This window comes from Emys orbicularis, chromosome 4 (assembly GCF_028017835.1).
Source record: "Emys orbicularis isolate rEmyOrb1 chromosome 4, rEmyOrb1.hap1, whole genome shotgun sequence".
Taxonomy (NCBI): domain Eukaryota; kingdom Metazoa; phylum Chordata; order Testudines; family Emydidae; genus Emys; species Emys orbicularis.
This window is the reverse complement of record NC_088686.1, coordinates 23063118-23089565: the sequence shown is the minus strand read 5'-3', so window position 1 is coordinate 23089565 and position 26448 is coordinate 23063118. Positions and strand designations below refer to the sequence as shown.

General features: G+C 40.0%; 1 protein-coding gene across 1 annotated transcript; it reads right to left on the bottom strand.

Moving 5' to 3' along the window:
- Positions 1-946: 946 nt before the first annotated feature.
- On the bottom strand, positions 947-18290 carry MOK (MOK protein kinase). Its single transcript, XM_065403986.1, has 10 exons — positions 18256-18290; positions 15868-15938; positions 8999-9077; positions 8806-8854; positions 7448-7626; positions 3701-3802; positions 2863-3036; positions 2488-2599; positions 1123-1326; positions 947-1027 (listed from the first exon to the last, which is right to left on the bottom strand). The coding sequence occupies exons 1-10, from the start codon at positions 18273-18275 to the stop codon at positions 947-949; spliced, it is 1071 nt and encodes a 356-aa protein (XP_065260058.1). The 5' UTR covers positions 18276-18290.
- Positions 18291-26448: the final 8158 nt, after the last annotated feature.

Genomic DNA, 26448 nt, shown 5'->3' with positions numbered 1-26448 from the left:
TTTCCTTCTTACTAGGATATTAAAGTTTTAAAAATCAAACACACTGAACTCTTAGTCATTACCTTAAATGGTATCCCTCTGCTACAATGACCAAAATGCTATTTCTGAATTTTGTTGGCTTCTACAGCACAAAAAGCTGAGAACCTTATTAAATGAGTGCTTATAATTTGTGAAATGTGAAAAAATGGTCTAAATCCATATGCTGTTTCTTTACCACTATTTCAACCAACTAATTGTAAAACCACCAGACCCTGTAAAGCTTTTGATTAATACAAAAGCATGGTTTAAGAAAGAAAAGGACACATGATAAAGATAGATTTGCTTATGAATCAGATATGTAACTGTACAGCTATCCTTTGCATATACAAATTTCAAAAGTAATTAAAACTATTTAATTTTACTACTCAGGTGTTTCTCAAATTATATCATAAGCCATAAAATATTAACAAGACTTGAGCTTTGAAACTATCAACCTAATACAAGAGATAATTATTTCCAACATTGTCTACGCAACTTAACATTTTCATCTGTTAAAAAGGTACAAAATGAACAGATCAAGTTTAACAAGTCTTTAATATCATAAACTATTTTGTATATAATATAAAACTTAATTACAAAATGTCATTCCTAGCACTCAAACTAAAATCCCAAATTATCCATTTTTGTTTTTAAAAAATTTTAAAAAGCGAATTTGTTTAAAAGGGTTCAAGTATAAAGTGCATTTTGAGCTGCCAAAATGGTGCTTAGATAAATATTGATACCGTTCAGAAATAAAGTACCAAAGTGCTAATAGTCTTGTAGTGTTTTCCTGCAGCATTTCAGAGAAACAAAATATAAGGCACTATTGCTTTTGGTGTACCTTTGACAATAATATAGAAATCATGGTTGAATCTGTTTCACTGCATAGTCATGCTTTTCCTTACATTCCAAATATTTGACAATCTGGTCAATATCCTCCACCTCTTCTTTCTATAGTGGGTAAGTGGTATTGTTTCATAGAAGACTTAAGTTCCTTCTGTTTTTCAGACTGTTGAAAAAATGATATAAGTTTGAAATATGGTCTGTAATACATTTATATTTATTTGCTGTGTATAACTGAATAAGCAAGTTAAAGTTTACTACCTTGTGATTTGTCCCAATATATTTAATAGGTTGTAACACAGGGACTTCACCATTTGTTGCAGGCGTGGTAAAAACTGAATGAAATGTAGGACTAGGATAAGAAGTCAACTTGGTTACTCCAGAAACATTCAGTTTTGGCAATTCTATTGCATAGGAAGGTCCATGATGTCTTATTGGATTCTCCTGGGTTTTCCTAAGAGAGTGCTTTTAAAATAAAGATACAAGTTTCAATCTGCTGACAGTGACATTTTTCTTAAACAGGGTACAATAAAAAACAGAACTTTCATCCCCCAAAAAGCAACCCACCAAAGCTCCATTTCAGCTGAATTCTTAAGCACACCCCCCTTAATGATGGTTATTTATAACTACTTGCACATTTTCTTTTTGTGGTTTCCCCCAAGCATCTGTGTACAAACCCCATTTCAACCAATTCCCAACAGTTGAATTAGTGGAACAAATGGCTGCTAATGGGAAAAGGACTCGTACTTTAAAGGTGACCTTTAGAAGAAAATTGGGCTTGTGACTTTTTTTGTTGCTAATTTATGATGTGTTTTTAACCAAAAAGGCTGAGTGTATGTCAACTACAGAGACTTGAAGAAGAGGTCTGAGAAACTTGAAAGCTTCTCTGTTCCACCAACAAAAGTTGGTCTAATAAAAGGTATTAACTCACCTATCTTGTCTCTGTCAACAACAACAAAATCTATCTTAAATTAGGAAGGTCAAGTCCTGTTTTGCTGCGGGTCTCAGTTGGAGGACCCAGAGATGCGGATTAGGAACTTGGCATTTGGATGAAGGGATGGAGAAGTGGAATCATTTTGGAGTTAGTTTTGATAAGTATAAACAAAAAAAAAAGGTTTAACAGTCTACATATAAATCTCTTCTCTCAGCAAGGCTTCGTATCCTTGGCTTCTAATGTTACCTTAGTTCTCCAGTTATCTATAGTCTTCCAGGAAAAACGGAAGACAAGACCAAAATTTCCAATGTACATGAATAGAAATTAAAAAAATCTTGGTCCTTTATAATGTATACAGAAGGCAAAAAGGCACAAAGCTATCAGCAAGACTTACTACCACTATCTAATTAAAGGACTATGGCAAACCTTTAGGCCCTGACCCCTGCCTTTCAATAGGATTTTGCACAGGTGCTGAAGTCTGTGCCAGCAGATTCCTATACAGGACTGGACCCTTAGTTTACCTCAGGAATAAAATCATGCAGTCACCATTAAGTGACTTTTGTTTATGTATCTAAACTTGACCTATCTGATTATATGTATCTAATGTACATTTGTTTATGTATCTAAACTAGACATTACAAATGACTTTATTTAAATAGGCTGCATGTTCTCCAGTTTGATTTAAATATTACCTGCCTATTACCATCCTTTGAAATACACCACAAGTTGATAGATTCTTGTCCCACTATGTTTTCTGCTAATCTCATTTTTCTGTGCATGGTTACAGCTTGCTTCTCTGCTGTTCTGAAAAAAGTGAACAAAAAGTCAAATAATACCCCTTCAGATGAAATCTGAAGTCCAGTAGGATAGTAAAGAAACTGCCATATGAATTTTACTTCTCAGTTGTTTTAATGCAGTAAATAAAGAAAACTGCAGGTATGGTTATTTGCAAGGCGATTGTAACCTAATAAATTCAGGGTTTACTTTAGACCAAGTTCCTTTCTCCACAGTCCATTGTGCAATTTGGGATCTAACTTTAAAATCCTGTATTGAAAGTATAAACTTACCTCAGCTCTCGGAAATAAGGATGCTGTAGTGCTTGGTGGGCACCAATTCTCTGATCAGGATCGTATTCTATCATCGCATACATAAGGGAGAGGCTCTTGGGGGAGATATTAGGCACATGTGGAGATAGTCCTGTCCCTTTTTTAAAGGGGAAATCAAAACTCATAGCTCTTGACCTGTGTTAAACCCAGTAATAGAGCAAACACTTATCATTCATGTAAACTGCCTCCAAATATTAAACTTACTGAAAAATACCTAAAAGGTCAATCTAATCTGACTAGGGACAGTAATTAATCACTATGTTTTTGAAAAGGGAAATAATTAAGAAGCACTGAAATGACAGAATTTCCTTCCTTATAAAATTATCACTGACATGCTAGATGTTGCAGAGGTAAACTGCCAGGTGAGACCTAGAATACAGTTTTGATTTTCTCTCATCTGCCTGGGAGCATCACAAAGGAACTGCCTCTGGGTAGGGAGAGAACCCCTATCTGGCAACTGGCATGAAGCAGCATTACATTTGTGGAGGAGGAAAGTCCCCTTGACCACAAAGTTTGTGCAGCAATGGTTCAGCTGGTATAGGCTGCAGGACACAAATCCCTGATGTGGGTAAGAAAAAACTGTTCAAGTTTCCTCCCCCCTCAACTTGAAATCTTGTGAGATCAGAAAATTGCATTTAGGAATTACACTTAAGACAGACTTAAGTATTTACATATTAATTAATATTAAGGTATATGACAATGACTATATTTAGATTTAAGTGTTCACAATAAAAGCTGATTGTGAAAACTGCTAGATTTTATTTAGATTAATAAATATGGGAGTGTACTACATACTTACTGTTTGAATTTATTAAGAGTTTTCTTAGCAGGGGTGCCTAGAATATCATGGATTTTTGATATTTGGTCCAATTCATTAGATCCAGGAAAGAGAGGGTGGAAACTGAAAGATAAGAAATAAAATTGGCAATACTAAAAGTGATTTAAACTAGTTCTAATTGAATGACTGCCACTGTGTGGTGCTCTGAAAACTGACAGACTGTTTTCAGACTGCATTTCATACTGGTCAGCAATAGGAGAGCAATGTGTTAGATTATTGCCCACGCTTCTGGTGGGAATGGGCAAATCAGTTCAGGCAAAAGAACAGTCTCTAACCTGACCTGCCCCCACTCCCACAATCTGTTTACAACAGAGTTTAGACATTCTTTGGCATTCACCTGGAGTATACTTACTTGCAGAGCTTTAAAGCTCAGCTGTTTTTTATGGGGATGAAAGTGTGACATTTTATAAGAGAGTACTGTAGAGTTAGTTCATTTGGGGTCAGTTTTATTTTGTGGGAGAAAGGACACATTTGGGTTTTGTGTGTGTCAACTGGCCTCTGCCCAACATAAAATTAGTTATTTCTACTAGTTAGCAAGCAGCCAAAGCAGAAGGGCTGCCAGTTCATGTGGCAGTTGTGGCAGGAGCAATAGCAGCTGTATGTCCTTGGTGAAGGAGGAGAGAGAAGCAAAAATGCTGCCACTGGTCGTTGCATACCAAACAAGAAGGTGGCAGTATGGGAGGAGGACAGAGCAGAATTGTTGCCATTGCTACGGCACACAGGCAAGTGGAGGAGAAGGAAGAAAAGGAAAGCCTCACAGATCAGCTGCCTTTTCCAGAGCACAAGGATGTTCAGGAAATATTCACTGCCTTTTTTAACTATTTTCATGAATTATAATAATAATGGAAATTACAAAGACTCTCTCCAGTTCTGTAATTTCTTGCACACTTGCAGATCTCAGTCAGCTGAACAAATTTTATTATAGCTTTCCCAAAACTCACTTTTGCATAGAGTCAAACTGTAAGGTCTGTTTTTTTCACAAAACAACCGGTAGAAAATGGGGTTTAACAAACTTTTACAAATTAAATTGCGGAGTCGACTCTCATGTGACTGATTTCCTCTACTGTTGCAAAAGAGTAAATCAGCAGAGGAGGCAAAAATATTAACATCTCAAATGTACTATCAAGACTGAGTACTGCTATGCTCATGACAACAACAGTATGTTTACACTGCCATTGAAAGTGTGACTGTAGCACAGGAAGGCATACCCCTGCTAGCTTTAATTTATCTAGCACTGGTAATAATAGTAGTGAAGACATGGCAGCATAGGCTAGCAGTCAGAGTACAAGCTGCCTGGAGAGCCTGGTATGTACCTGGGTTGCTAGCCCATGCTGCCATGTCTACTCTACTATTGTTACACCACATGTACTAGATAGATTAAAAATAGCATTGGTAGGCTATAATCATATCTCACTTGCAGTGTCAGCACAGAATCATAGAAATGTAGGGCTGGAATGGACCTTGAAAGGTCATCAAGTCCATCCCCCTGTGCTGAGACAGGACGAAGTAAACCTAGACTATTCCTGACTGGTGTTTGTTTAACCTGCTCTTGTAAACCTCCAGTGATAGGGATTCCACAACCTCCATTGGAAGCCTATTCCAGGACTTAATTACCCTAATAGTTAGAAAGTTATTCCTAATATCTAACCTTAATCTCCCCTGCTGCAAATTAAACCGGTTACTTCTTGTCCTACCCTCAGTGGACACCAAAAACAATGGATCCCCATCCTTTTTGTAACAGCCCTTAATGTAGTTGAAGACTGGTATCAGATGTTTCTCCCCCACCCCAACCCAGTCTTGTTTCTCAAGACTAAACATGCCCAGTTTTTTTAACCTTTCCTCATAAGTCAGGTTTTCTAAACCTTTTATCATTTTTGTTGCTCTCCTTTGGACTCTCTCCAATTTGTCCACATCTCTCCTAAAGGGTGGTGCACAGAACTGGACAAAGTACTCCAGCTGAGGCCTCACTAGTGCTGAGTAGAGAGAGACAATTACCTCCCATGTCTTACGTATGACACTCCTGTTAATACACTGCAGAATGATAATAGCTTTTTTCACAATTGCATCACATTGTTGTTCCACTATACCCCACAGATCCTTTTCAGCAGTATTACCATCTAACCAATTATTCCCCATTCTGTATTTGTGCATTTGATTCTTCCTTCCTCAGTGTAGTACTTTGCAATTATATTGAATTTTATCTGGTTGATTTCAGACCAGTTCTCCATGTTGTAAAGGTAATTTTGAATTCTAATCCTATACTCCAAAGGGCTTGCAACCCCTCCCAGTTTAGTGTCATCTGCAGATTTTATAAGCATACTCTCCACTCCATTATCCAAGTCATTAATGAAACTACTGAATAGTACCAGACTCGGGACTGACCATTGCGGGCTACTCCTGGGAGTATACCCCCAGTGAGCCATGCAGGACTCAGTGAGGAAAAGAAGAAAAAAAAATCACTATTTCCCAAACTAAGAAATATTCAATCATGAAGTTATTCAATCATGAAAAATATTACAAACAATAAAACATTTAGGGGGAATTAATTACATAAAGGCATGTGGCAATCTTACTTTCTGTTAAGCATCCAGCTACTTTATTGTTAATCTGCTATTATATGTGTTTGGTGCCAAACAAGTCAGGATCTGTGCCTAATGTAACTTCCAGACTAGAGGCATGAAAGAGTTCTAGAAAACCATGGAAAACAACATTTATGCAGGGCCGGTGCAAGGATGTTTCGCGCCCTAGGCGAAACTTCCACCTTGCGCCCTCCCCCCTCCCCGAGCCCTGCGGCAGCTCCCCACCCCCCGCCTGCCCTGAAGCACCCCCCCTGCGGCAGCTCCCCCCCCCCCCCCGCCTGGGGAGCCGTGCGGCAGCTCCCCACCCCAGCTCACCTCTGCTCCACCCCCTCCCCGAGCCCTGCGGCACCTCCCCCGCAGCAGCTCCCCAGCCCCCCCTCCGCCCTGAGGCACCTCCCCTGTGGCAGCTCCCCACCCCCGCCCAGGGAGCCATGCGGCAGCTCCCCACCCCAGCTCACCTCTGCTCCGCCCCCTCCCCGAGCCTGCGGCAGCTCCCCACCCCACCTCCGCCCTGAGGCTCCCCCCCCCACGGCAGCTCCCCAGCCCCCCTCCGCCCTGAGGCGCCTCCCCCCGTGGCAGCTCCCCCCCCCGCCCAGGAAGCCATGCAGCAACTCCCCACCCCAGCTCACCTCTGCTCCGCCTCCTCCCTGAGCACGCTGTCGCTGCTCCACTTCTCCCGCCTCCCAGGCTTGCGGCGCCAATCAGCTGTTTGGCGCCGCAAGCCTGGGAGGGAGAGAAGCAGAGCGGGGCGGCGTGCTCAGGGGAGGAGGCGGAGCAGAGGTGAGCTGGGGCGGGGAGTTCCCCTGCGTGCCGCCCCCCCCCTACTTGCTGCAGGCGGCCCTCCCCGCGCCCCCCTGCCCCAGCTCCCTCCGCCTAAATGCCGGCGGCGACCGGGGCGGCCGAAGATCCGGCCGCTGCGGTCGCCACTGAAGAAAATGCCACCCCCAAAATCCTAGCACCCTAGGTGACCGCCTAGGTCGCTAATAGGTTGCACAGGCCCTGCATTTATGCCCTTAACATAATATTACTCAGGCCATGTGCTGATTACATAATGAGTTGATCCTCAACTTGGAGTTTCTTTGACACTGAATAAATCAAACTCTTAATTTCTTTCTACTTAGCACTGTACCTTGTGATTTCATAGAAAACGCAGCCAGAGCTCCACATGTCCATTTTGTAGCTATAGTAGCCATCTGTGAGCAAACACTCAGGTGCTCGGTACCAGCGTGTAGAGATATATTCTGTATATGGCTGCTTGGAATATACACTCCTACAAGATCCAAAGTCTCCTAACTTCAGGGTATCCTGCTGCAAAAACACCCCAGACAAAACAAACAAACAAACTTATGTTGTCCAATAAATTAGAAAACGGTCAAATATTGAAGCAAAGGCAGGAAGCCTTCTGAAATACCTGATCCAGCCATTATAAATCTAATTATAGTTTGCTTTCGGTACTAACTTTTAGGTTTTTTTGTTGTTGTTTTTTTAAAAGAGGAAAAGAGGTGATTTGGAATGTCAAATTGCATGTCTGTGTTTAAATGTTATTAAAAACCTATTCTCCAGCGACACTGAATGGGCCTATCAATGAAGCATATCTCAGCTATGGTAAATGTTTCATTATGGTAACAAATTGTAAAACTGCCCTTTAAATTGTAAGTGCCTCTGAAATTTAAGGCCATTTATGTCCCATAATACACACTAGTATCTTTCTGCACATTTTCACAAAAAATGTTAGAGAAAACCATTAATAGTAAAATGTATTAGCTAGTCTTGAAGGGGAAGGTTGCTAAAAGTGACATATTTACATGAGGTTATTTTCTTGGTTTTCTCATTTTTAGTAGTCACATGATAGATATTTTCCTGGCTTTTCTTTCTATTAGTTCCTCTTCCTCCTTCTGGTTTCATTTTGGGACACACTAAGGACTTTAAAACAGTAAAATCTATCCCATAAATATAAATGAGCTGAATTCTGGCAACAAAACTACTAAACAACTCTGGGAAATAGGCCTTCTGCCAGCATTTGATAGTTTTTAATACAGGAATCTTTCAAAAACAAAATCAACTTAAGGTCTCCTTGTGCAGTCATGTGAACAACTTCTGCCGACCATAGGAGTTAAGCATGGAGAGAGAGAGCTGCAGGACTGAGTCCCAACACTTGTTTCAGAAATAGCACAGAAAGGAAAAAGTTAATACATGAAAAAGTGAATTTGTTTGCTTTCAGACTTAGCTGCAAATCTTACACCTGAGCTATAGAACAAGAGAATCCATTTACGCTTTTATCCAATAGCAACAGAAAACATTTGTTCATTCACCGTTCAAGGAGGGGAGGGCACAAGACTAAAGTTATATACCAAAGAGTCAACTCTCTCTAACTATGAAAATTATACCTCACACTTACAAAGATATACATTTCTCTGTTTATTCTGAGAAACTAGTGTATGTACTTACACTTTCAGATTAGTGATATCATCTCACAAGACTACTTACCTTTATTAATATATTTTCTGGTTTCACATCTCTATGAAATATTCCATTTCTGCACCAATATAAAAATACCAAAAAGAACAACTCAATGAAAGTATGAGCATATTCATTATGTTTCTAATTATTTGTAGGCAATATTTAATTATAAGCATATGGCATACTTCTTGCAAGGTTACTGCTGAATTTATTGTCTTACCTGTGCATGTGATCAAGGGACTTGCATAACTGGTACATGTAGTTCATTATTTTTTTTTCAGGTAATGGCTTTCTCCTCCCTAGAATGTGGAACAGTCAAATGAAATTTCAAGTTGTACAAATGCTTTATATCAGTGAGTAAGTAAACAACAGAAGTAACATCTACTTTTCAGCTTCTGATAATGAATCCATATTCCCTTCTTCATGAATAAGAAGAATTTGATTAACATTTTTATACTTGTCATACAAAAATAACACCATTGCAATCAGCATTTCATTTGAACTAGGACATAAGGTGAAGACACACAAATTTCAGAATACACCAGAATAGTCTGACAAGTGCAGCTGTGAATTTGACTGCCTATACATTGGCAGCTTTGGTATTGCATGATTTTTCATAGTGTAGGGAGGGATTCTGCTCCAGAGAACTTGTGAGTATTATGAATGGTAACATAATATATCTATTTTTTCCCAATTGTATTATAGCAGAAATATTCCATTCCAAACATATTGGTAGGCCTTATTTCCTATGTAAGCACTAAAGTAATGATGCATAAGATTCAAGGTTTAGAAAGGATATAATCCTCTACAAGTGCACTGCCCAAAGTGTCTTATTCCTGTTTTGGTATGCAAATTACAGAACAACGTGTTCACTTCAGTGGGTTTTACTGACATAGGTAAGACTGCTGACAAGCAAGACTACTCCATTTTTGTTTAGAGTCCTGAAGACATCTGATAATCACTTAGACTGTTTCCTTCTACAGGCCCTCTTGAGGCTTTGAGCTTTGCTGTAGTGCCTCTAAATAATGCTGTATTATTTATAATATCATTAGTAAGAAGAGAAAATTAGCAAATTCCTTAGAAAACGTAGTGACTCTGTTTAAACAAGTTTTAAATTACTTCAAAGTTAAATATAGTCTAACAATTCATTAACTAAAACTAACTTTAGATTATAATGCTAATTAATTATATAGCCAAACATGTTATTGCAACCTTTGGATTTTCTATCTGTATTCATTCTTTGCCAAGTAGAACTGTTTGCCACGTAAAAATAAATGTTATACCTAAAAGAGTAAGACAATAAGAATTCTTTTCTTTAATGGCATTTGTATGGTCCTGTGATGGGGCAGAGTGGCCCCGCACTAGTACCGTAGGGGTTAACCTTTCCTTCCTAGCAGAGGAAGCCACGCCCCGGAAGCTCTGCTGGGCATGCTCCAACTGGAGAACAGGTATAAAAGCCTGCAGAGCTGCTCAGTCTGGGCTGACTGCTGGAGGGAAAGGAGGCACGCTGCCAGCTCCCGAGGCGGGAAAGCCTACGCACCAGGATCCAGAGGCCAGCCAAGCCGGGACACACTCTGATGCCTATACGGATTATGTCATACGAGGGGAACAGACCAGAGGACCTCCCGAAGCGGAGAACCCGGCGTTTATGGTAGGAAGTGACCCAGGGGAACTTTAGAGGCAAATGGCGTTAGAGCTGCAAAGATGCTCGGCGTGTTGCAGATGGATCCCCGCCGAGCTGGTGGCAAGGGGAACTTGCCACTACCAGGGCCCTGGGTCAGGATCCAGTGGAGAGGGCGGGCCCAGGTCCCCCTACCACCATGGGAATCCTATGGACTCTGGCCGCTAGGCCACACTGCTCCAACGTGGGAGCGATTTATATGGACCCTGGCCATGGGGCCACACCGCCCAGACGTCTGGGGTGAGTTACCTGAACTCTGGCCGCTAGGCCCACTACCCCGACCAAGGGGTGATTGTGGGGAAGGAGGCTGTTAGGCTGCAACCATCCGCCCAAAGAGAGACGGGCACATGAACTTGGGAGTGGCAAGGTTCCAAGACCCCATCCCACCCCTACCACAGAGGGGCGGGGCGGTGCCAGGCCTGCCACAGGTCCCCATTACTACAGTATCTGAGCACTTTCTCCCATTTGACAGATGATGAAACTGAAGCTTAGAAGTGAAATGGCTTTCCCAAGATCACAAAAGAAGTCTACAGCTGAGCCAGCTACAGAACCAAGATTTCCAGATTCTCGGTCCAGTGCCTGAACCACAAGATAATTCATCCCCTTGTTGGTGTAAGAGTCTGCTGTAACAATTTTGTTTAAGACTAACCTGCAATATCTTTTTTTCAGAATTCTGCAGAGGATTTAAAAAAAATAATCAGATCGGGTCCTTTTTTGCTTCTTTGATGTGTATAAAAGCCTGAAAACTTTCCCTTATTTGTTTTCTGATTTTTTTTACCGTTAGGTATCAGGAATGTCAAATCTGGTCTTCCTTGATTTTGCTAGAGGACCTGTTGTACCTCTGACCATGTATGTGTGAGTGCTCACAATATTATTTGAAAGGGATGGGGTGTCAAATCTTTGACATGTTTAAAATTCCAAAATGTTAATTACTGAAGGTAATATGTATTAATAAAAACAATTTTAAACAGTATGATTGACTAAAGATTCCTTCCCCAATAAACTGCTTGCTTTCATTCTCTTGACCCTTGATGTTTCTAGTTTGATAATTCTACCCTTAGTCAACTATTCATAAGTCCCTAAATCACTTAGGAATACAAATCACACAAAGTGACAGGCATTTCTCAAAATTCCACATTAGTTTCCCAGTCACCATAATCCATGTAGATTAGACAACAATGCTTGAAACAGTGGTGCATTTACATTAGGGCTCTTAACAGTGCTGTCATCAGTGGAACTTAATTAGTGCTAGCAACAATGGGATTTTTTGAAAAACTTTCTTAGGGTAGACAAGGTTACAGAGTCTTCCACATCAGACAAACTCTGAATTACTAACGTTAAAAACAGAATTAAAAAAAAAAATGTAGGCATCTTCATAACAAGGCACAAGCTCAACTGTTTTTCCCTTTGCAAGTCACCTTTCAGGACTGAACCAATGCTCTTCAGCTTTCAGAATTACAACATTATAAAAGCTTAACTCAATAAATAATTATGAACAGAAGCACAACAGGAAGATGTTACCTTGTATGTGGCTGCAATGCATTTGTATCCACGGAATCTTCTCCAGATCTTAAGAGCCCTAACCTGCTTCCACTAAAGTCACTGGCAAAATTCCCATTGACTTCATTGGAATAGAGCTGCGTGTCTAGTTTGTAGATAGTGAATGAAGGCGCTCTATGGCACTAAATGTTCTATTCAGAACATAACTTTGTAAGGAAATTATGTCATAATTCTTTCCTCACTTGAGTAGTTTTAAAGACACTTTCAAAGTAGTCCTAATCTATATAACCAATGTTAATGTTTCTGTCAAACAGAATTTTTTCAGAAAAAAAAAAATAGGATTAATTTCCAAGACCAGTGCCAATAAGGAATTGAATAAATGCTGTTTTCCTAAACATTGCTGTTCCCACACACCTGTTCCAATTAGAAAATTTTCTTCATTCCAAAACTTTGTACAGACCAGCTGGTTCTAGACATTTGCTTCCCCTCTTTCATTGTCTCCACTGATTTAAAAAAAGCTTTTTGTAGTAGTTTTATGCCTTTCTCCAAATTTTATTTTGCAGGGTTCATAATTTTATTCAGAAAATTAAAGCATAATTAACACTAAAGAGATATTGTTTACTGGTAGTAATCCATATCTCTTCTGCACACTGAAACAGTCTGAAATGTTAACTAGTTTGTGTGGGTGCACAGCTGTGGAGGTCTGCTCTCTGAGAAAGCATCAATAAAATAATATGTACAGCAGAGTGATATACAGATTAGCCATATGTTCCTTCTGCTTCAGAACAGTGCCGTTACAAAAGGAGATCTTTTTATTTAGTTGCAACTATCATCCAGGTAATATTCTCAAAGTTGTTGAATACTATACTTTTCAAAATTAAGAAGGATTAATTTACTTTCCAGTCCAACTGTGTGTTGGGAGCTTAACAGTGAACATTTTCTAGGTTTTAAAATGGCACGTCTCAAGTATTGCTGGGTTTTGCAGGTGCCCTTTCTTTTTGGTGGCTCTGTTTGTGGCTATTGCTAGTTCAAAATCAGAATTTCCACCCACAGGAAATGTTGATATTTTGGCAGATGTGTTTCATTGAGACAAAGTTGAAATATTTTTTGCACAGAACAGAAAGTTCCAAAACAATTCAATTTGAAAATGTAATAAAATGTTATCTTGCTGCCTCATGTGAAGCTGTAGATCAGGTGCCTCATACCCCATTCTCCTCTATGACCCAGACTCCCCATAGTACCTTTCCCATGATGCACTACAGAAGTTAAACAAGAGATGAGACAGTGGTGAATCATGGGAAATGCAGTCCAGCCAGGCAGCCCAGCCCATAAAAAAGAACGTGGGCATGAGGTATCATAGCAGCTCAGATGGATGCAGTTCAATATCAAACTGAACTAAACTGTAATGTTTCAATTTGAGTTGACCCAACCTGACATGGTCAACTCCCAGGGCAATGGGGGCTACGGGAAGGAGCGCGGGCCGAGGGATGTGCTGGCCACTGCTTCTTGCAGCCCCCATTGGCCTGGGATGGCGAACCACAGCGAGTGGGAGCCGCGATCGGCCAAACCTGTGGATGCTGCAGGTAAACAAACCAGCCCGGCCCGCCAGCGGCTTTCCCTGACGGGCCACAGGCCAAAGGTTGCCGATCCCTGGTCTATAGGCTTTCAGATATCTATTCTATTTGACACACTCTTTCTTGTATAGCTTCCTAGAGCCATAAGTGTTTTCCCTCCCTCAAAACTATATCAAACAGCTCTTCTAGCTCCCAACAAGCTGGCTCCATTCTTAAACAGGGTTCCAAGGAAGCTGTGATTGCATCATTTTGGTGACTAATGGGGTTGTATATAGATTGGGAGTCAGCAAGCCCTGTGGGGATGAATGTTGTTGAAACCTGAGTGCCTGTGATGGAAGACCATTATTTTTATTTTAGTAACACCTACAGGCCCTAGCCACTGTATTAGGCTCTGTACAAACACAGTGAGAGGTGGTCCTTATTCACAAAGCTTACCATCTAAATAGACTAGACAAGATAGAGGTTGGGAGAGGAAACAAGCATGGAATTGACATGACATGCCAAAAGCCAAGCAGCAGATCAGTGTCCGCTGGGAGCAGAATCCTGGACTCCAGTGCCCTATTGACAGGATCTAATGGCTTTTAAAGATTTTGTAGCTGAGGAGCTCTATGTCTTGTTTCCCTACACAAGGAAAACAGACTCACTGCTGAAAGTACTGGAATTTTGTTAATTCCAATTGCAAGAAATAGTTAATATGGTGGTTTTGTTTATTAAATTATAGGTGTGAGCTTCACCGTTAAGCTGAACAATAAGTGACACAGCAAATGCTTCAGTCAGTTCTGAAGTACAAACCTAAACATTTTAATGTTTCAGAACTGAAGTAAGTATCACTCAAATCTGTTTTCTGGAACCAGAAAGTTTTGCTTACAATCCATCCGATTAATCCATTGTAGATGACAGCTCCTTACATTACTGACTCAGACTTACTAATGATACCACAAGTCTGAAGACTAGACTTATAATAAGGCTATTATTTATGTTTTAATAACAAAGACACGAGCTACTGCATGACTCAACTTTTACAATGACAAGCATAGTTAAACTACTTTTCGGCATTCTAATTTCAGCTTTTGATCTATGTATAGATAAGAAACAGGGTTATTCACCATTGCAAGAGGTCTGAAAGCATGGTCTCCTTGAAGCTAGTAGGAACTTTTCTCTAGATTGTAAATCAGCAAGCAATACTCTTATTTGCTTATTTGGGTTTTATAGCACCACTTATCATACCCTGGGCACTTTGGCTTTTCTAGTGACTATTTTAAATTTTGAAATCACCCTGCACATTAAACTTCAATAACAACCTCCCTAGCCCCAGCCAGCAACCAGTATCCAGCTCTCAAAGTGTCTATGCGGCCTAGTCTACATAGTTATGCCAGTACAAAAACTGTTGGTTAGGCATGTGATTTTTCTTTAAACGTATATAGTTATTAGTACAACCCCTTGTGTGGATGGACTTACCCAAGTATAAAGGTGCCATAGACCAGTATAGCTTATTCTCTTTCTCTTACATGAATAAACTACACTGATACAAGCACCACTATAACTGTGTCCACAGAGTGCAGGGGGTCATATAATTAAAGCAGTACAACTTTTGTGTTTAGACAGTTCTAAAAATACATGACCAACAGACTCTAGCCTTCCTCCACTTCAATTTACTGTCTTTAGTTACTGACAAATCATCCTACTGTCTTTTCCTGGAAACTCCTCCCATGGTCCTAATTCGTACACTGAAAAACAGCTGCTCTAGCATCAGAAGCTAGGAACTAATGTTTACAGAACATGAAGGAAGTTCCAGGTAGTAATGTGGCAGATTTCCTATATGGGGATAAGTTTAGCAGAAGCTGTAGAGGCTTCTGTTACTCTATCATGAGCCCTTCTTGAATAGGCTTACCTTGGTTCTCAAACTTTATTATGTTTCAACTAAAAGATTTGCTGCTTTCAAACAAAATGAGCACAATTTTCTTACCATTAAACTGGTAATTTTTTTAATGAAAATGTATAATGTAATGAAATACAAACTTTCCATGCTTTACAATCAGGGTTGTTTCCCTGTTTTCCTTTCATGTTTGATTGTGTATATTAATAGTGCTCTATAGAGTCACTACTCTGACTCATTTAAAAATAGACGTGTGCACAAGTTTCTAAATTTAAAATGTCTATATAGTATAGAAAACAGCCATAAAATAGTAGAAATTTCCCTAAAATTGTACAATATACGCTTAAATTTCATACTATATAACCATTACATGAACAGCCAAGTGAAAAGTATGATTAATGCCACTTTATGGTCTGTGAAAGAGAGGATTTTGAATGACTCAAACATGCTCTACATACCTCTTATTAGCTCATAAATATTCATGTCCATAAGTTCACATATTAGTGCAAGACAGCCAGATTTTCTGTCACTGAAGAAACAAATAGGGTTTTTTTCTGAGCAAGAAATAAAATTATATTTGCATTTGTACACAAAGTAGACAAAAAGTACTCCACTCAGCAAAAGAGTCAGTTTAACCATCAATAACGCAATTTGTAGTTTTCAGTTTCAACAAACCTTTACCTAGAGAAGCCTATTCAAATTGATTTATAATTTTAATTTACAATGGCATTTTTCCAAACTCTTTGCATCTGGCTCTCCTGGCAGGAAGCCTCCTTAGCCTTCCAAGTACTGTATGGATTTTACTCTAAATATGGCACAATGATGCAGTCTGGAAGCTCCCAATAAAATAGCAATAGCAAGACATAATATAGCCATAAAGTATATGCTAAAAATTGATAAGAGATACAAAAGCATTGTGCCATATCTGAAAATATTTAATAGTTGAGCTGGGCCCAATATTGTTCAGTGTGGCCAAAATAAGTCACATTTTTAAATGAGTATGTCACTTTCTAAATTCTACATTTTGACAGTCGCAGTTTTCTATGATAGTGGATTCCCTGTAACTTGAAGTCTTTAAACCATGATTTGAGGACTTCAGTAACTCAGCCAGAGGTTAGGAGTCTATTACAGGAGTGGGTGGGTGAGGTTCTGTGGCCTGCAATGTGCAGGAGGTCAGACTAGATCAGTGGTCCCCAAACTTTTCACCTCATGCCCCCCTTTACCACTGTCTGCGCCCCCACCCACCCCAGAGCCGGGAGTGGTGCCATGGCTCCAGGAGCGGGGGACATGGACAGGGGTAAGAGGGCTGAGGCTGGGGCCACAGCTGGGGGAGAGGGGGTGGAGGGGAGAGACCAGGAGCAAAGCCCAGGGTGCGGAGCTGGTGGCCAGGGACCCGGATATCATGCCTCATCTGGAGGCTGGCCCGGGCCCTAGCCACACCCCCCGAACGTTCCTCCATGCCCCCTTGCACCCCACAGTTTGGGGACCTCTGGACTAGATGATCATGATGGCCCTGGTCCCTTCTGACCTTAAAGTCTATGAGTCTATATTGGGAATGACCTTCAGAACGGTAATTGTTGTCCATCTGTGCTTTTTCATTTTGCCTGGTACTATGTATGCAATAGGAGCTGTGAAATGATTAAAAGCAGGACCCAGCCTATTCCACAATTGTGACATTCAAACATTTTACTTCAGAATCTGAGATTTTTTAAAAAAATGTTTAACCCTTGTGGTTGCAGAAAAACTTGTGAGTATGAACAGAGAGTAAACTGATGCAGTGTTTCCTGTTTGATTCTGCAGGGAGCTGAAACATCTCCCCGAGAAGTGTGACCTACCTCATTAATCTCAAAACAGGGCACCTGTGGACTTCACAATTCTGCTGATGAATAACTTGATGTTTTTCCCAAATGCCATGGAATTCATCATGTTCCTGCAGCTGGCAGACATTTAGTTTTATGTCTCCTTGCCCTGGTGGGACCTGTCTACGGATGCCTCTTCCTTTCCTAATAACAAGGTGTTAATTTGATTACAGTGCATGCTCCCTGCACTGTTCAGTTGAGCCAGGCAAAAAGGAATCGGGGAACCAGAAATAGAGTCCACCTTGCAGCAAGAGAGTGGCTGACAATGTGGGCTGCAGCTAGATCTAGGGAACTTGGGAGATGGGTTATTAAAGATGACTACTAGCTTCCCTCTTCTGGCACTTGTGGTGGGAAGTAGGTTCTAAGTTGGGTTGTTTGGATAACACTGCAAGAGCTGAGGCCCAGGGAATAGAAAAAGTCAGCCTGAAGAGCAAAGCAAAAAAAAATCCTTGAAAATAATAATTAACAAATGTTATGCCTGATTATTTTCAGCAATGAACCATAGTTCTGTGCAGTTGCATAGGGGTGAGGAGGATGAAGGTAATTATATGGCAATAGAATAAGTCAACTTTGCTACAGAATTTGGTCTATCTGTGCAACGGAGTACATGGAGCCTTGGAGGGTAGTAGGCATGAAGTCTCCTTCCTGTAAAACCAGAATATAAATTTGTTTATTAATTGCTTAAAATATCTCTTGTCCCAGGTCACCAGTTTCCCCATATTTTTAGTATGGATGTTGTAGTTCTGATGTTTTTGCAGCAATGCACTCTAAAGAAACTGAAAAGTGCAATTTAGAACTGTATCATATCTTTGCCTAACAAGAGGCATGAGGGCTTGGGAGAATCAGACAGATCTTCCAAAGATTTCCTTTTTGGTTGAATAAATAATTGGTTAAATGTCTCCAAACTATCTTTTGTCTCCAAAAGCTACTGAAAAATTTTCAAATAGAGGATATAGGAAGTAGGGGAAATAAATACACTGTACTTACAAAACCACCTCGTGTAACATAAGGATATTAGGATGTGGATTCAGTCGCCTCAGTGCTTGTATTTCTCGCAGACTATTCACTTGCTCGATACTAATGTGTAATTTAAAAAAGAAGTGAGAGTGGAAAACTAGTTTACAAGTTAGGAATTAGATTGTGACTAAGTCCCCACACAAGGGAGCAAGAACCTCCCCTCCTCTGATGTCCCTATGCAAGCTACCCAAATCTGGGGTCCAGGAATGCAGAAGTAATTGGGGAGTTAATTGCCTGGGGCAAGGGAATGGGGTAGGAAATGGATAATATCCTGGCTCCACTTCCCCTTCTTGCTGACCAGATTGGCTGACCCAGGAGAGGTGGGTAGTAATTTACTGTTGGTGTAGACCAGAAGTAAATTACTACTCCGCAGCAGCAAGAAAGAAATCGGAGAGGAATTGTGCGTCCAAGTCACAATAACTCCCACGGCTACTCCTGGGTTGGTGCAGCTTACAGCTAAAGACTATGCCTAAAGTCACAATCTAGCCCTGTGTAATCATTAGCGTTAAAACTCAATTTAAAATTAATAACCACTAGTGTGAAGAACTAAAACACAGTATTTTACTAGCTAATTAAAACATAGTATTTAATCATGTCACTCATGCCTGGGACTCAATTAATCATTAGAAGTCCAAGCTACAGAAACCGTTGGGGGGGAAATTCATTTTATGGGGCTTCAATGGCCTTGCATTGACACTAGATATAGCAAATCACTACAGGATAAGCTTTTCCTTTCACAAGCTGATCAAGAGATAGCCAAATGCCAAAATCCTTGTGTTTCAACATGAAAATAAGATAATTATCCTGTACTAGCAAGATCAATTTATATCACTATTACCTATAGCTATAAGTGAACATTCCAGTAAAAGTGTAACCTCTAGCCATTCATAACTATCAGAGGGTCCAAGACCTAAGGGAGACTTTAACGCATCATAGGGAAGATGTTCTCACAATCCCTCGTAAATATGGGAATGGTGGCCATCTAAGTGCAATGAGTTGAACACACTCAAAATTTCTTAATCTTATAACTAGTATTTATTTTTGTTAATTTGGTCTCAGCTCTAGAGAGTCTGTTTTCTTTTTTAATAAGAAAAGAGACAAAACTAAAACAGATCTCTGAAAACTAACATGATATGTTTTTGGTCTCAGTGCTTAATGTTAGCTTTTCTGAATGGTCCCAAATAAAATGTGGAATGAAATGTTCCTACTTTTAATTCAAAACATGACCACAGTCAATTGATTTACACAATGAGGGTTATTTTCAGAACCAAAGTAGTACAATTTTCATGTTTGTTTTTAATCAATTTCAATATACATTAAAAAAGGAAAATATATACTCAAAAGATGCTATTTCTGATCCTTTTTATATAAGTAACAACATGAAATGTCCTATATTTTAAGATAAATATGCAGAATTTGTCAAAAGAGTATAACTAGATCTGAACTGCCCGTATGAATTTCCCTGATAAAAATCTATTGCTGGAATCTGTTTCACAAAATACACTGCCAGTTTCAACGATCTGTAAATAATAGTAATTTTACTTGGAATACACTGTGTAAAACTGACTGACTCATCAATACTGGTTTACGTGACAGGGCCAGCTACTTCACCATCTAATAAGATTTAATCTTGATAAACAAAAATAAACTGATCATAACTTCAGTGAGACATAATGGAAGCCTGGTTTGTGTTAACAACAACAAACACAATTAAAAAAAACCCAAAACTCAGCACCAGCAAATTGCCATCTTTCCCAAATAAACCTCATACATAGAGCTAATCAAACAAATTCTCAGTTTTTAATATTTCTAAAATTGATTAGCCAAGAACTTTGTGTGCGTATTCTGAACATTCTGGACCAAATACTGGGTTGTAACCAAGCTTCACTCAGTGTAACTAAGGACAGAACCACTTTTACATACACCTTGTTCCTCCAGCTGGCCAGATCCACTGAGTTTATGACTCCATTGTACCAATGGACCAGCACAACGTGGCTATAGTAGAAAGTTTATATTCAGTGGCCTTGGCTGATTAATTTTTTTTCCATTTAAAGGAAAAGGATGGATTTGTGTTGGTAAACTCACTCTTCCTTAATCTCTGCAGATCTGATTGACTTCATAATCTGTGCAGCAACAGAGCACTGAATCAAACCTGAAATTTTTCAAAGCAATAGACGCAACGTCAAGTGTTATAAAGTAACTCCCACTGAAATCAATAGGAAATGAATGTGTCTAACTGAGAGCTGAAATTGGCCCCTTGCTAAAGTTAGGGGTTGTGCACCTTGATTTGGATGAGAATGCTGTGTGTGGGTGTGCAGTGAATCCCATTTTCCTAATAAGAAAGAGCTCCCACTGTGACTTGTGTTGCCCACTATTAGAGGACACAATCAAATGTGAATAAAGGCAAATACAAAATACAAAGAGGAACAAAATCTGTATAGGGAGAGAAAATAACTACTGTTACACAATCCACAATAAAATACATTTTAAAATGAACCTGACAATGGATAACGAGGGTGTTCTTTACACCATCTTCTTCTACTAATTCATTTATGGCAGGAAGAAAAATGACACGAGCATGTTCAGACATATTCTACTTTTCCTTTCTGGTAGGAATTCATTTACAAATGTAAAACCAAGACCAGAGTGGTGACAGGAACAAATAGTAGATAGGAATGAACAAAGACCCCAGTCCTCCTCTCTCTCTAATCCTGGTCTCAATTCAGTTGACAAGCAGGTATAGAATTTGCTACAGTGAGTAACATCAATGGGTCTACTTGGTAGAAAGCACAATGCCAAATAATAATTTGCTATATGATCAGGCCCTCAGTTCCCCCTTTCTAACGTATGCAAACATATTTTTCAATACACATGAACAAGTATTCAGAATCCTCTAGTCAGTCTTAAATTTATATTTATTTCCCCAATAAATGTAAACAACGTTTTCATATTTTGGGCAATAGTATGATCAACTATACCTACCTTTCAAAATGCTGTTTCATTTGTTTGCATGCATAGTAATTTCCATCCCTAAGACTCTGTGTCTTCAGAACATCAGAAAATGTTCCCTCGCCTATTTTACCAATAGGTTTATATTCTAAAAACAAAAATATTTAAATTTTAAAATTTAAAAGTAAGTTTTGTTGTAAACAGTAAATATTTTTATATTTATCCTTAGTTGATTTTCATTAAATTCTGTCTTTGCTGGGTGATTTTCAATATTACGCTTTTGGTGGTGGTTCACATGTCAATCATTTGGGAAAAAAATTAAATTGAATTAGAGCAAATTGGGTTTTACTGCCCCGTCCTACTGATGCTCATATTATTGATTGTACAATACATTAACACAATCCCAGAGTACAAACTATGACCTCCCTGCTCCATGACACGATACCTCTGTACATACAAGAGGCCTTTTTTCTGTCATAGCTAGGGCCCTACCAATTTCACAGCCGTGAAAAATGTGTCAAGGACTGTGAAATCAGCCCTCCTCCATGAAATCTGATCTCCCCTGCTGCTGGGAGCCTGAGGCTCCTAGCTGCTAGTCTAGCCACGCTGGGGAGGGACAGGACGGCCCTGCACAGCCGCTCTTGGTGAGGAGATCAGACCCACCTCCAGAGGCAGCGCAGAAATGCGGGTGGTATCATTATCCTGTCTTTGACCCAAACTATATTTCTCTTTCCTTAACTTCCTCTACATGTACTTGATTGGTCCTGCTCCAGTAATACTGACTGTTCCATCAGCCAGTCTTATTCATCCCCTCAAGTCCCCTCATTGCTTAGTGTCCCTTCAGATTCTGTCCTTGGTAATCTCATCTACACCTATAGGTTCAACAACCATCTCCACCAGTGAGCTGAAGGTTAACCAATTCATGTCAGTTTCATGCTACTGTTACTGCTGGGGAAAGCTTATGAACAACAAAGGAAGCAGGCAGTGGAGTTATTCACAGAGAAGAATCCAAAAAGTAGAGACCAAGGGAGAGGTAAAGTAACAAAGACCTCTTTCCTCCCTCACACCCTCATGCCTGACAGCTATAGGAGACTTAGGGTACTGCGGCACTGCAGCTATGCTACAGCAACATAGTATAGACACATGCTAGAGCAACAGGGGTTTTTCCATCACTAGAGTGAATCCACCCTCTTGAGAGGCAGTAGCAAGGTCAACAGAAGAATTCTTCTGTCTACCTAGTGGTGTCTATATGGCAGTGGTTCTTAAACTGGGGGTCGTGACCCCCTGAGGGGTCACAAGGTTATTATGGGGGGGGGTACAAGCTATCGCCCTCCACCCCCAAACCCCACTGCGCCTCCAGCATTCATAATAGCGTTAAATATTTTTAAAGTGTTTTTAATATATAAGGGGGGTCACACTCATAGGCTTGCTGTGTGAAAGGGGTCACCAATACACAAGTTTGAGAACCACTGCATATTGGGACTTAGGTCAGCTTAACTACAGACAGGTCTACACTTAAAATGCTGCAGTGATACGGTTGCAGCAGTGCAGCTGCACCGCGATAGTGCTTCAGTGAAGATGCTACTATGCTGAAGGAAGAGCTTCTCCCGTCAGCATAGTTAATCCACCTCTGTGAGAGGCGGTAGCAGAAGCCTTCCTATCGACATAGTGCTGTCTACACTGGGAGTTAGATTTATATAATTGTGTTGCTCGGGGTGTGGAGTTTAGACCTAAGTTTAGGTCTGGACCAGGCCATACAGTAGTGGAGACATACCCCTTCTCCTTGAAGCATCCAGGAGTTTTTGCAGGGCAGAAGTGACTGCAATTTCTTTCTACCGTCCAGAAGCTGGATGGTGGATCTTCACATTTCAGATACAGGTTTGTCGCATCTTACTCTGGGGTTACGTTCCGCAGTCAGCGCGTAAAGCGAAAATCGCATATAGTCAAAATTACATTGAGTGTAATGGCAGGCGGAATCGCCCGCACTACAGGTACAGTATTAAAATTGTTATTTTTCTCTTTTTTTTGTTTTTTTTGCCGACCGCGTAAAGCTGAAATCACGCATGTTAAATACGTGCAAGATGCGACAGACCTGTACGTACCAGCAACCCAGGTGTCATCTTCAGTTCTTCTTTTCTACTAGCCAACCTTCACATCCACTCTTGCAATGAATGCTTCTTCTCTTATTAAGATCATTTAAAATCTGCCCTTTCCTCATTACCAAGGTTCTCTTTCACTTTTCATCTTTATTACTGTGACCTTCCCCTTTACAACCTTTCCTCTTTTCCAGTCTATCATTTGCTCTTTAAGTTCCTTCTAAGACTCTCCCTTCTCTTCCCTCATGCTGCTCTTATGTTTGAAACACTATTTCTCTACACTAGACCCTCTTTAAAGCCCAGTTCTTCCAGAAATCTATTCTCCCTGTTCATCGCCACCACATTCTGCTCCCTCTCTCCTGAACTGTTGTCTTTTACTATTTTCTTGTCAGATTTAGATGGTAAGATCTTCAGTGCAAGGCACAGGCCTGTTTATAAAATACCAAGTACACTTTCTAATGCTATGTATTATAAACAGTCCTTGCTCATGAAGTACTTTACAAGTCAGAAACAGAATCTCAAAAACCGATATAGGAGGGCACCAAAACCCATCACAAAGACACCAAATCAGGAATAATATGCTGAGGTGGCAGAATCCTGCTCAGAAGCCTGATTGCTAATATTTTATAACCCTTAACAACCATTGATTTAGCATGTTCATACCTCACTATTGTAAAGAACATTCCTCAACTATTTTTTTTTTTTTTAAAGTCAACTGTCACTATGGCTGAGATAAATGATAGCATAGTGGGTGACATTTTAAATGCGTCCCCACATTGTCAGAGACAGTTTCTGTGTTAAACATATAAAGTATCTGCAGCAAAGTTTAGCAAGTTGTCTACCTGTTATTCAATGGTAACAGTCAGCAATCTCGATAGTTCTCTACTACACCGTCCATTGCTAGTTCGTACATGCAAATAGTTGATTTTATGGCACGATAAAAATCCAAATCAGGCTATCCTTAGAGATAGAATCTTCATATTTTATTTCCAGTTTATCTATCAGCAATATGTGCTGAAGACTTAAAATACCTAGGCTAAAAAGCACATGTAATACATTAAAAAAAAAAAAAAAAAAACCACCACCACCACAAAACAAAGCTTTCTGATTGATCCCATGACATCTACCTCTATTTGGTTCATGAACTCTTGTCTGGCTATAACACACCAGTGTATTTTTCTCACAGAAGAATAGGCCTGGAGCACTGGACCAGGATGGAGTAATTTAAATCACTTTTTGTCTATCACTGATTTAAATCAGGTGAGGGTTTGGGGGGGGGGAAAGTGCGCTATTACAACTTGCATGATACATTTTAATCTAACTAAACTATAATTTAGAAAAGCCACTATGGTAAGGTATCATTCAAATTTTATAAAAGAGCTTTAGGCAAAAACAAAATATTAAAGACTAAGACCCTGATCCTGGAAAACACTTAAGCAGATCCAAAATTTTACTCTTTTGAAGTTTGATCCTGCTCTCATTCAAGGCAATAAAAAAGCGTCCATTGACGTGAATGATGCAGGTTCAAGCCCCTGTAAAGTCTCATTTATGTTAAAGGCACCGCTCAGGCTTAAAGTTACACATGTGCATAAGTGTTTGCGAAATCAGGGACTAAAATTGTATTTTGATTACAAATTTTCTCTTAGTGGCATAAAAATTGTCACTTCACAACAAAAATGCTTCCATGTTATTGAAAAGTTATCCTTTTCTTTTCGGTGCATTAACAAATATATTGTGAAGTTTTTTACATCAAAAATTCAGGCCAAAATTTTCAATAATAAACCCATATATAGGCATCAAAGAGTGGGATTTTCAAAAAAAGCTAAGGCCTAGATCCACAAAAGGACTTAGGCACCTAACTGACACTTTTGGTACCTAAATGTTAGCCTTAGGTGCCTCTGAGATCCTCAAAACCTTCATTCAGCTGCTGCCAAACTCTGAAAGTGCCTAAAATCCTTAGGTGCCTAAATTTCTGATGTTGAAGTCCCATAGGTGACTAGAAATCTGCCAATGAGAATGTGCACAGCTACCTCACAGCCCTAATCCCATTGTGTCCTGACTATCTTAGTGAGTGTTGGTAGCCCACTGGGAAGGGCACTGCCCAGATTGTGAAAGACTCAGACTCAGTTCCCTACTCTGCCTAATATGGAGAAGAAATTTGAATGTGTGTCACCCCATACCCAGGAGTGTGCCCTTATCATTCGTCCCTGTGGTATTGTGGGGCAGGTCTTTCTCAATCTCTCCTAGCAAAGCTGTTCCACTGTGTATAAATACTTAAATATTCATTGGAGCAAGAGAAGTGAAACCTGAGTCTCCCACATCCCAGATGAGTGCCCTAACCCTGGGCTACATAGTCATTCTCTCTCTCTTAGGCCCAGTGAATATTTAAGTAATTATACACAGTGGAGCAGTTTCAGTAAGAAAGAGAGAGAGCTCCAGCCCCGATTTAGACACCTAAATCCCTTTTAGGGACAGAGCTTTTTCCAGACCCCTCTCCTCAGCATTTCCTACTGGCTAGTTTAGGTGTGTCTCTGCTCAGCGTGCTGGCTTTTGTGGATTCCGTTCTTAGGCACTTAACTCTCCCCATGCATTGTATAGAGAGTCTAGGAACCTAAATCAGGGCTGTGGATTGCACTGAATGGCAAGGTACCAAGAAAGTTAGGCACTGAGCATTGCAGCACCTAAATCCCTTTTACTCTAGTCCTAAGCAATTTAAGAGCACAAATCCTATTGACTTCAAACTGAAAGCCTTGATGGAGGAGAATAGCCTGGTCAAAGCATTTCTTTACTTGTGGAAGTTCATAACGTTGGAAGGTGGTGTTGGTTGCCAACAGTAGGGCTATTTGGTTATCTGAGTTTACGGTGGTGTCAAAGGAACGATGTTAGAGGACGTAAACTTGACTTTTCAGTACAGATTAGCATTTTAAGTGTGAAACTTTCAGTAGGAAAAAATCTCTATAAAGCCTCAAATTCTACTAATAATTAGGAAACAAGTATAAAACTTGGGGTATAGAACGGCTTCCGTATGAGGAGAGATTAATAAGACTGGGACTTTTCAGCTTGGAAAAGAGACGGCTAAGGGGAGATATGATTGAGGTCTATAAAATCATGACTGGTT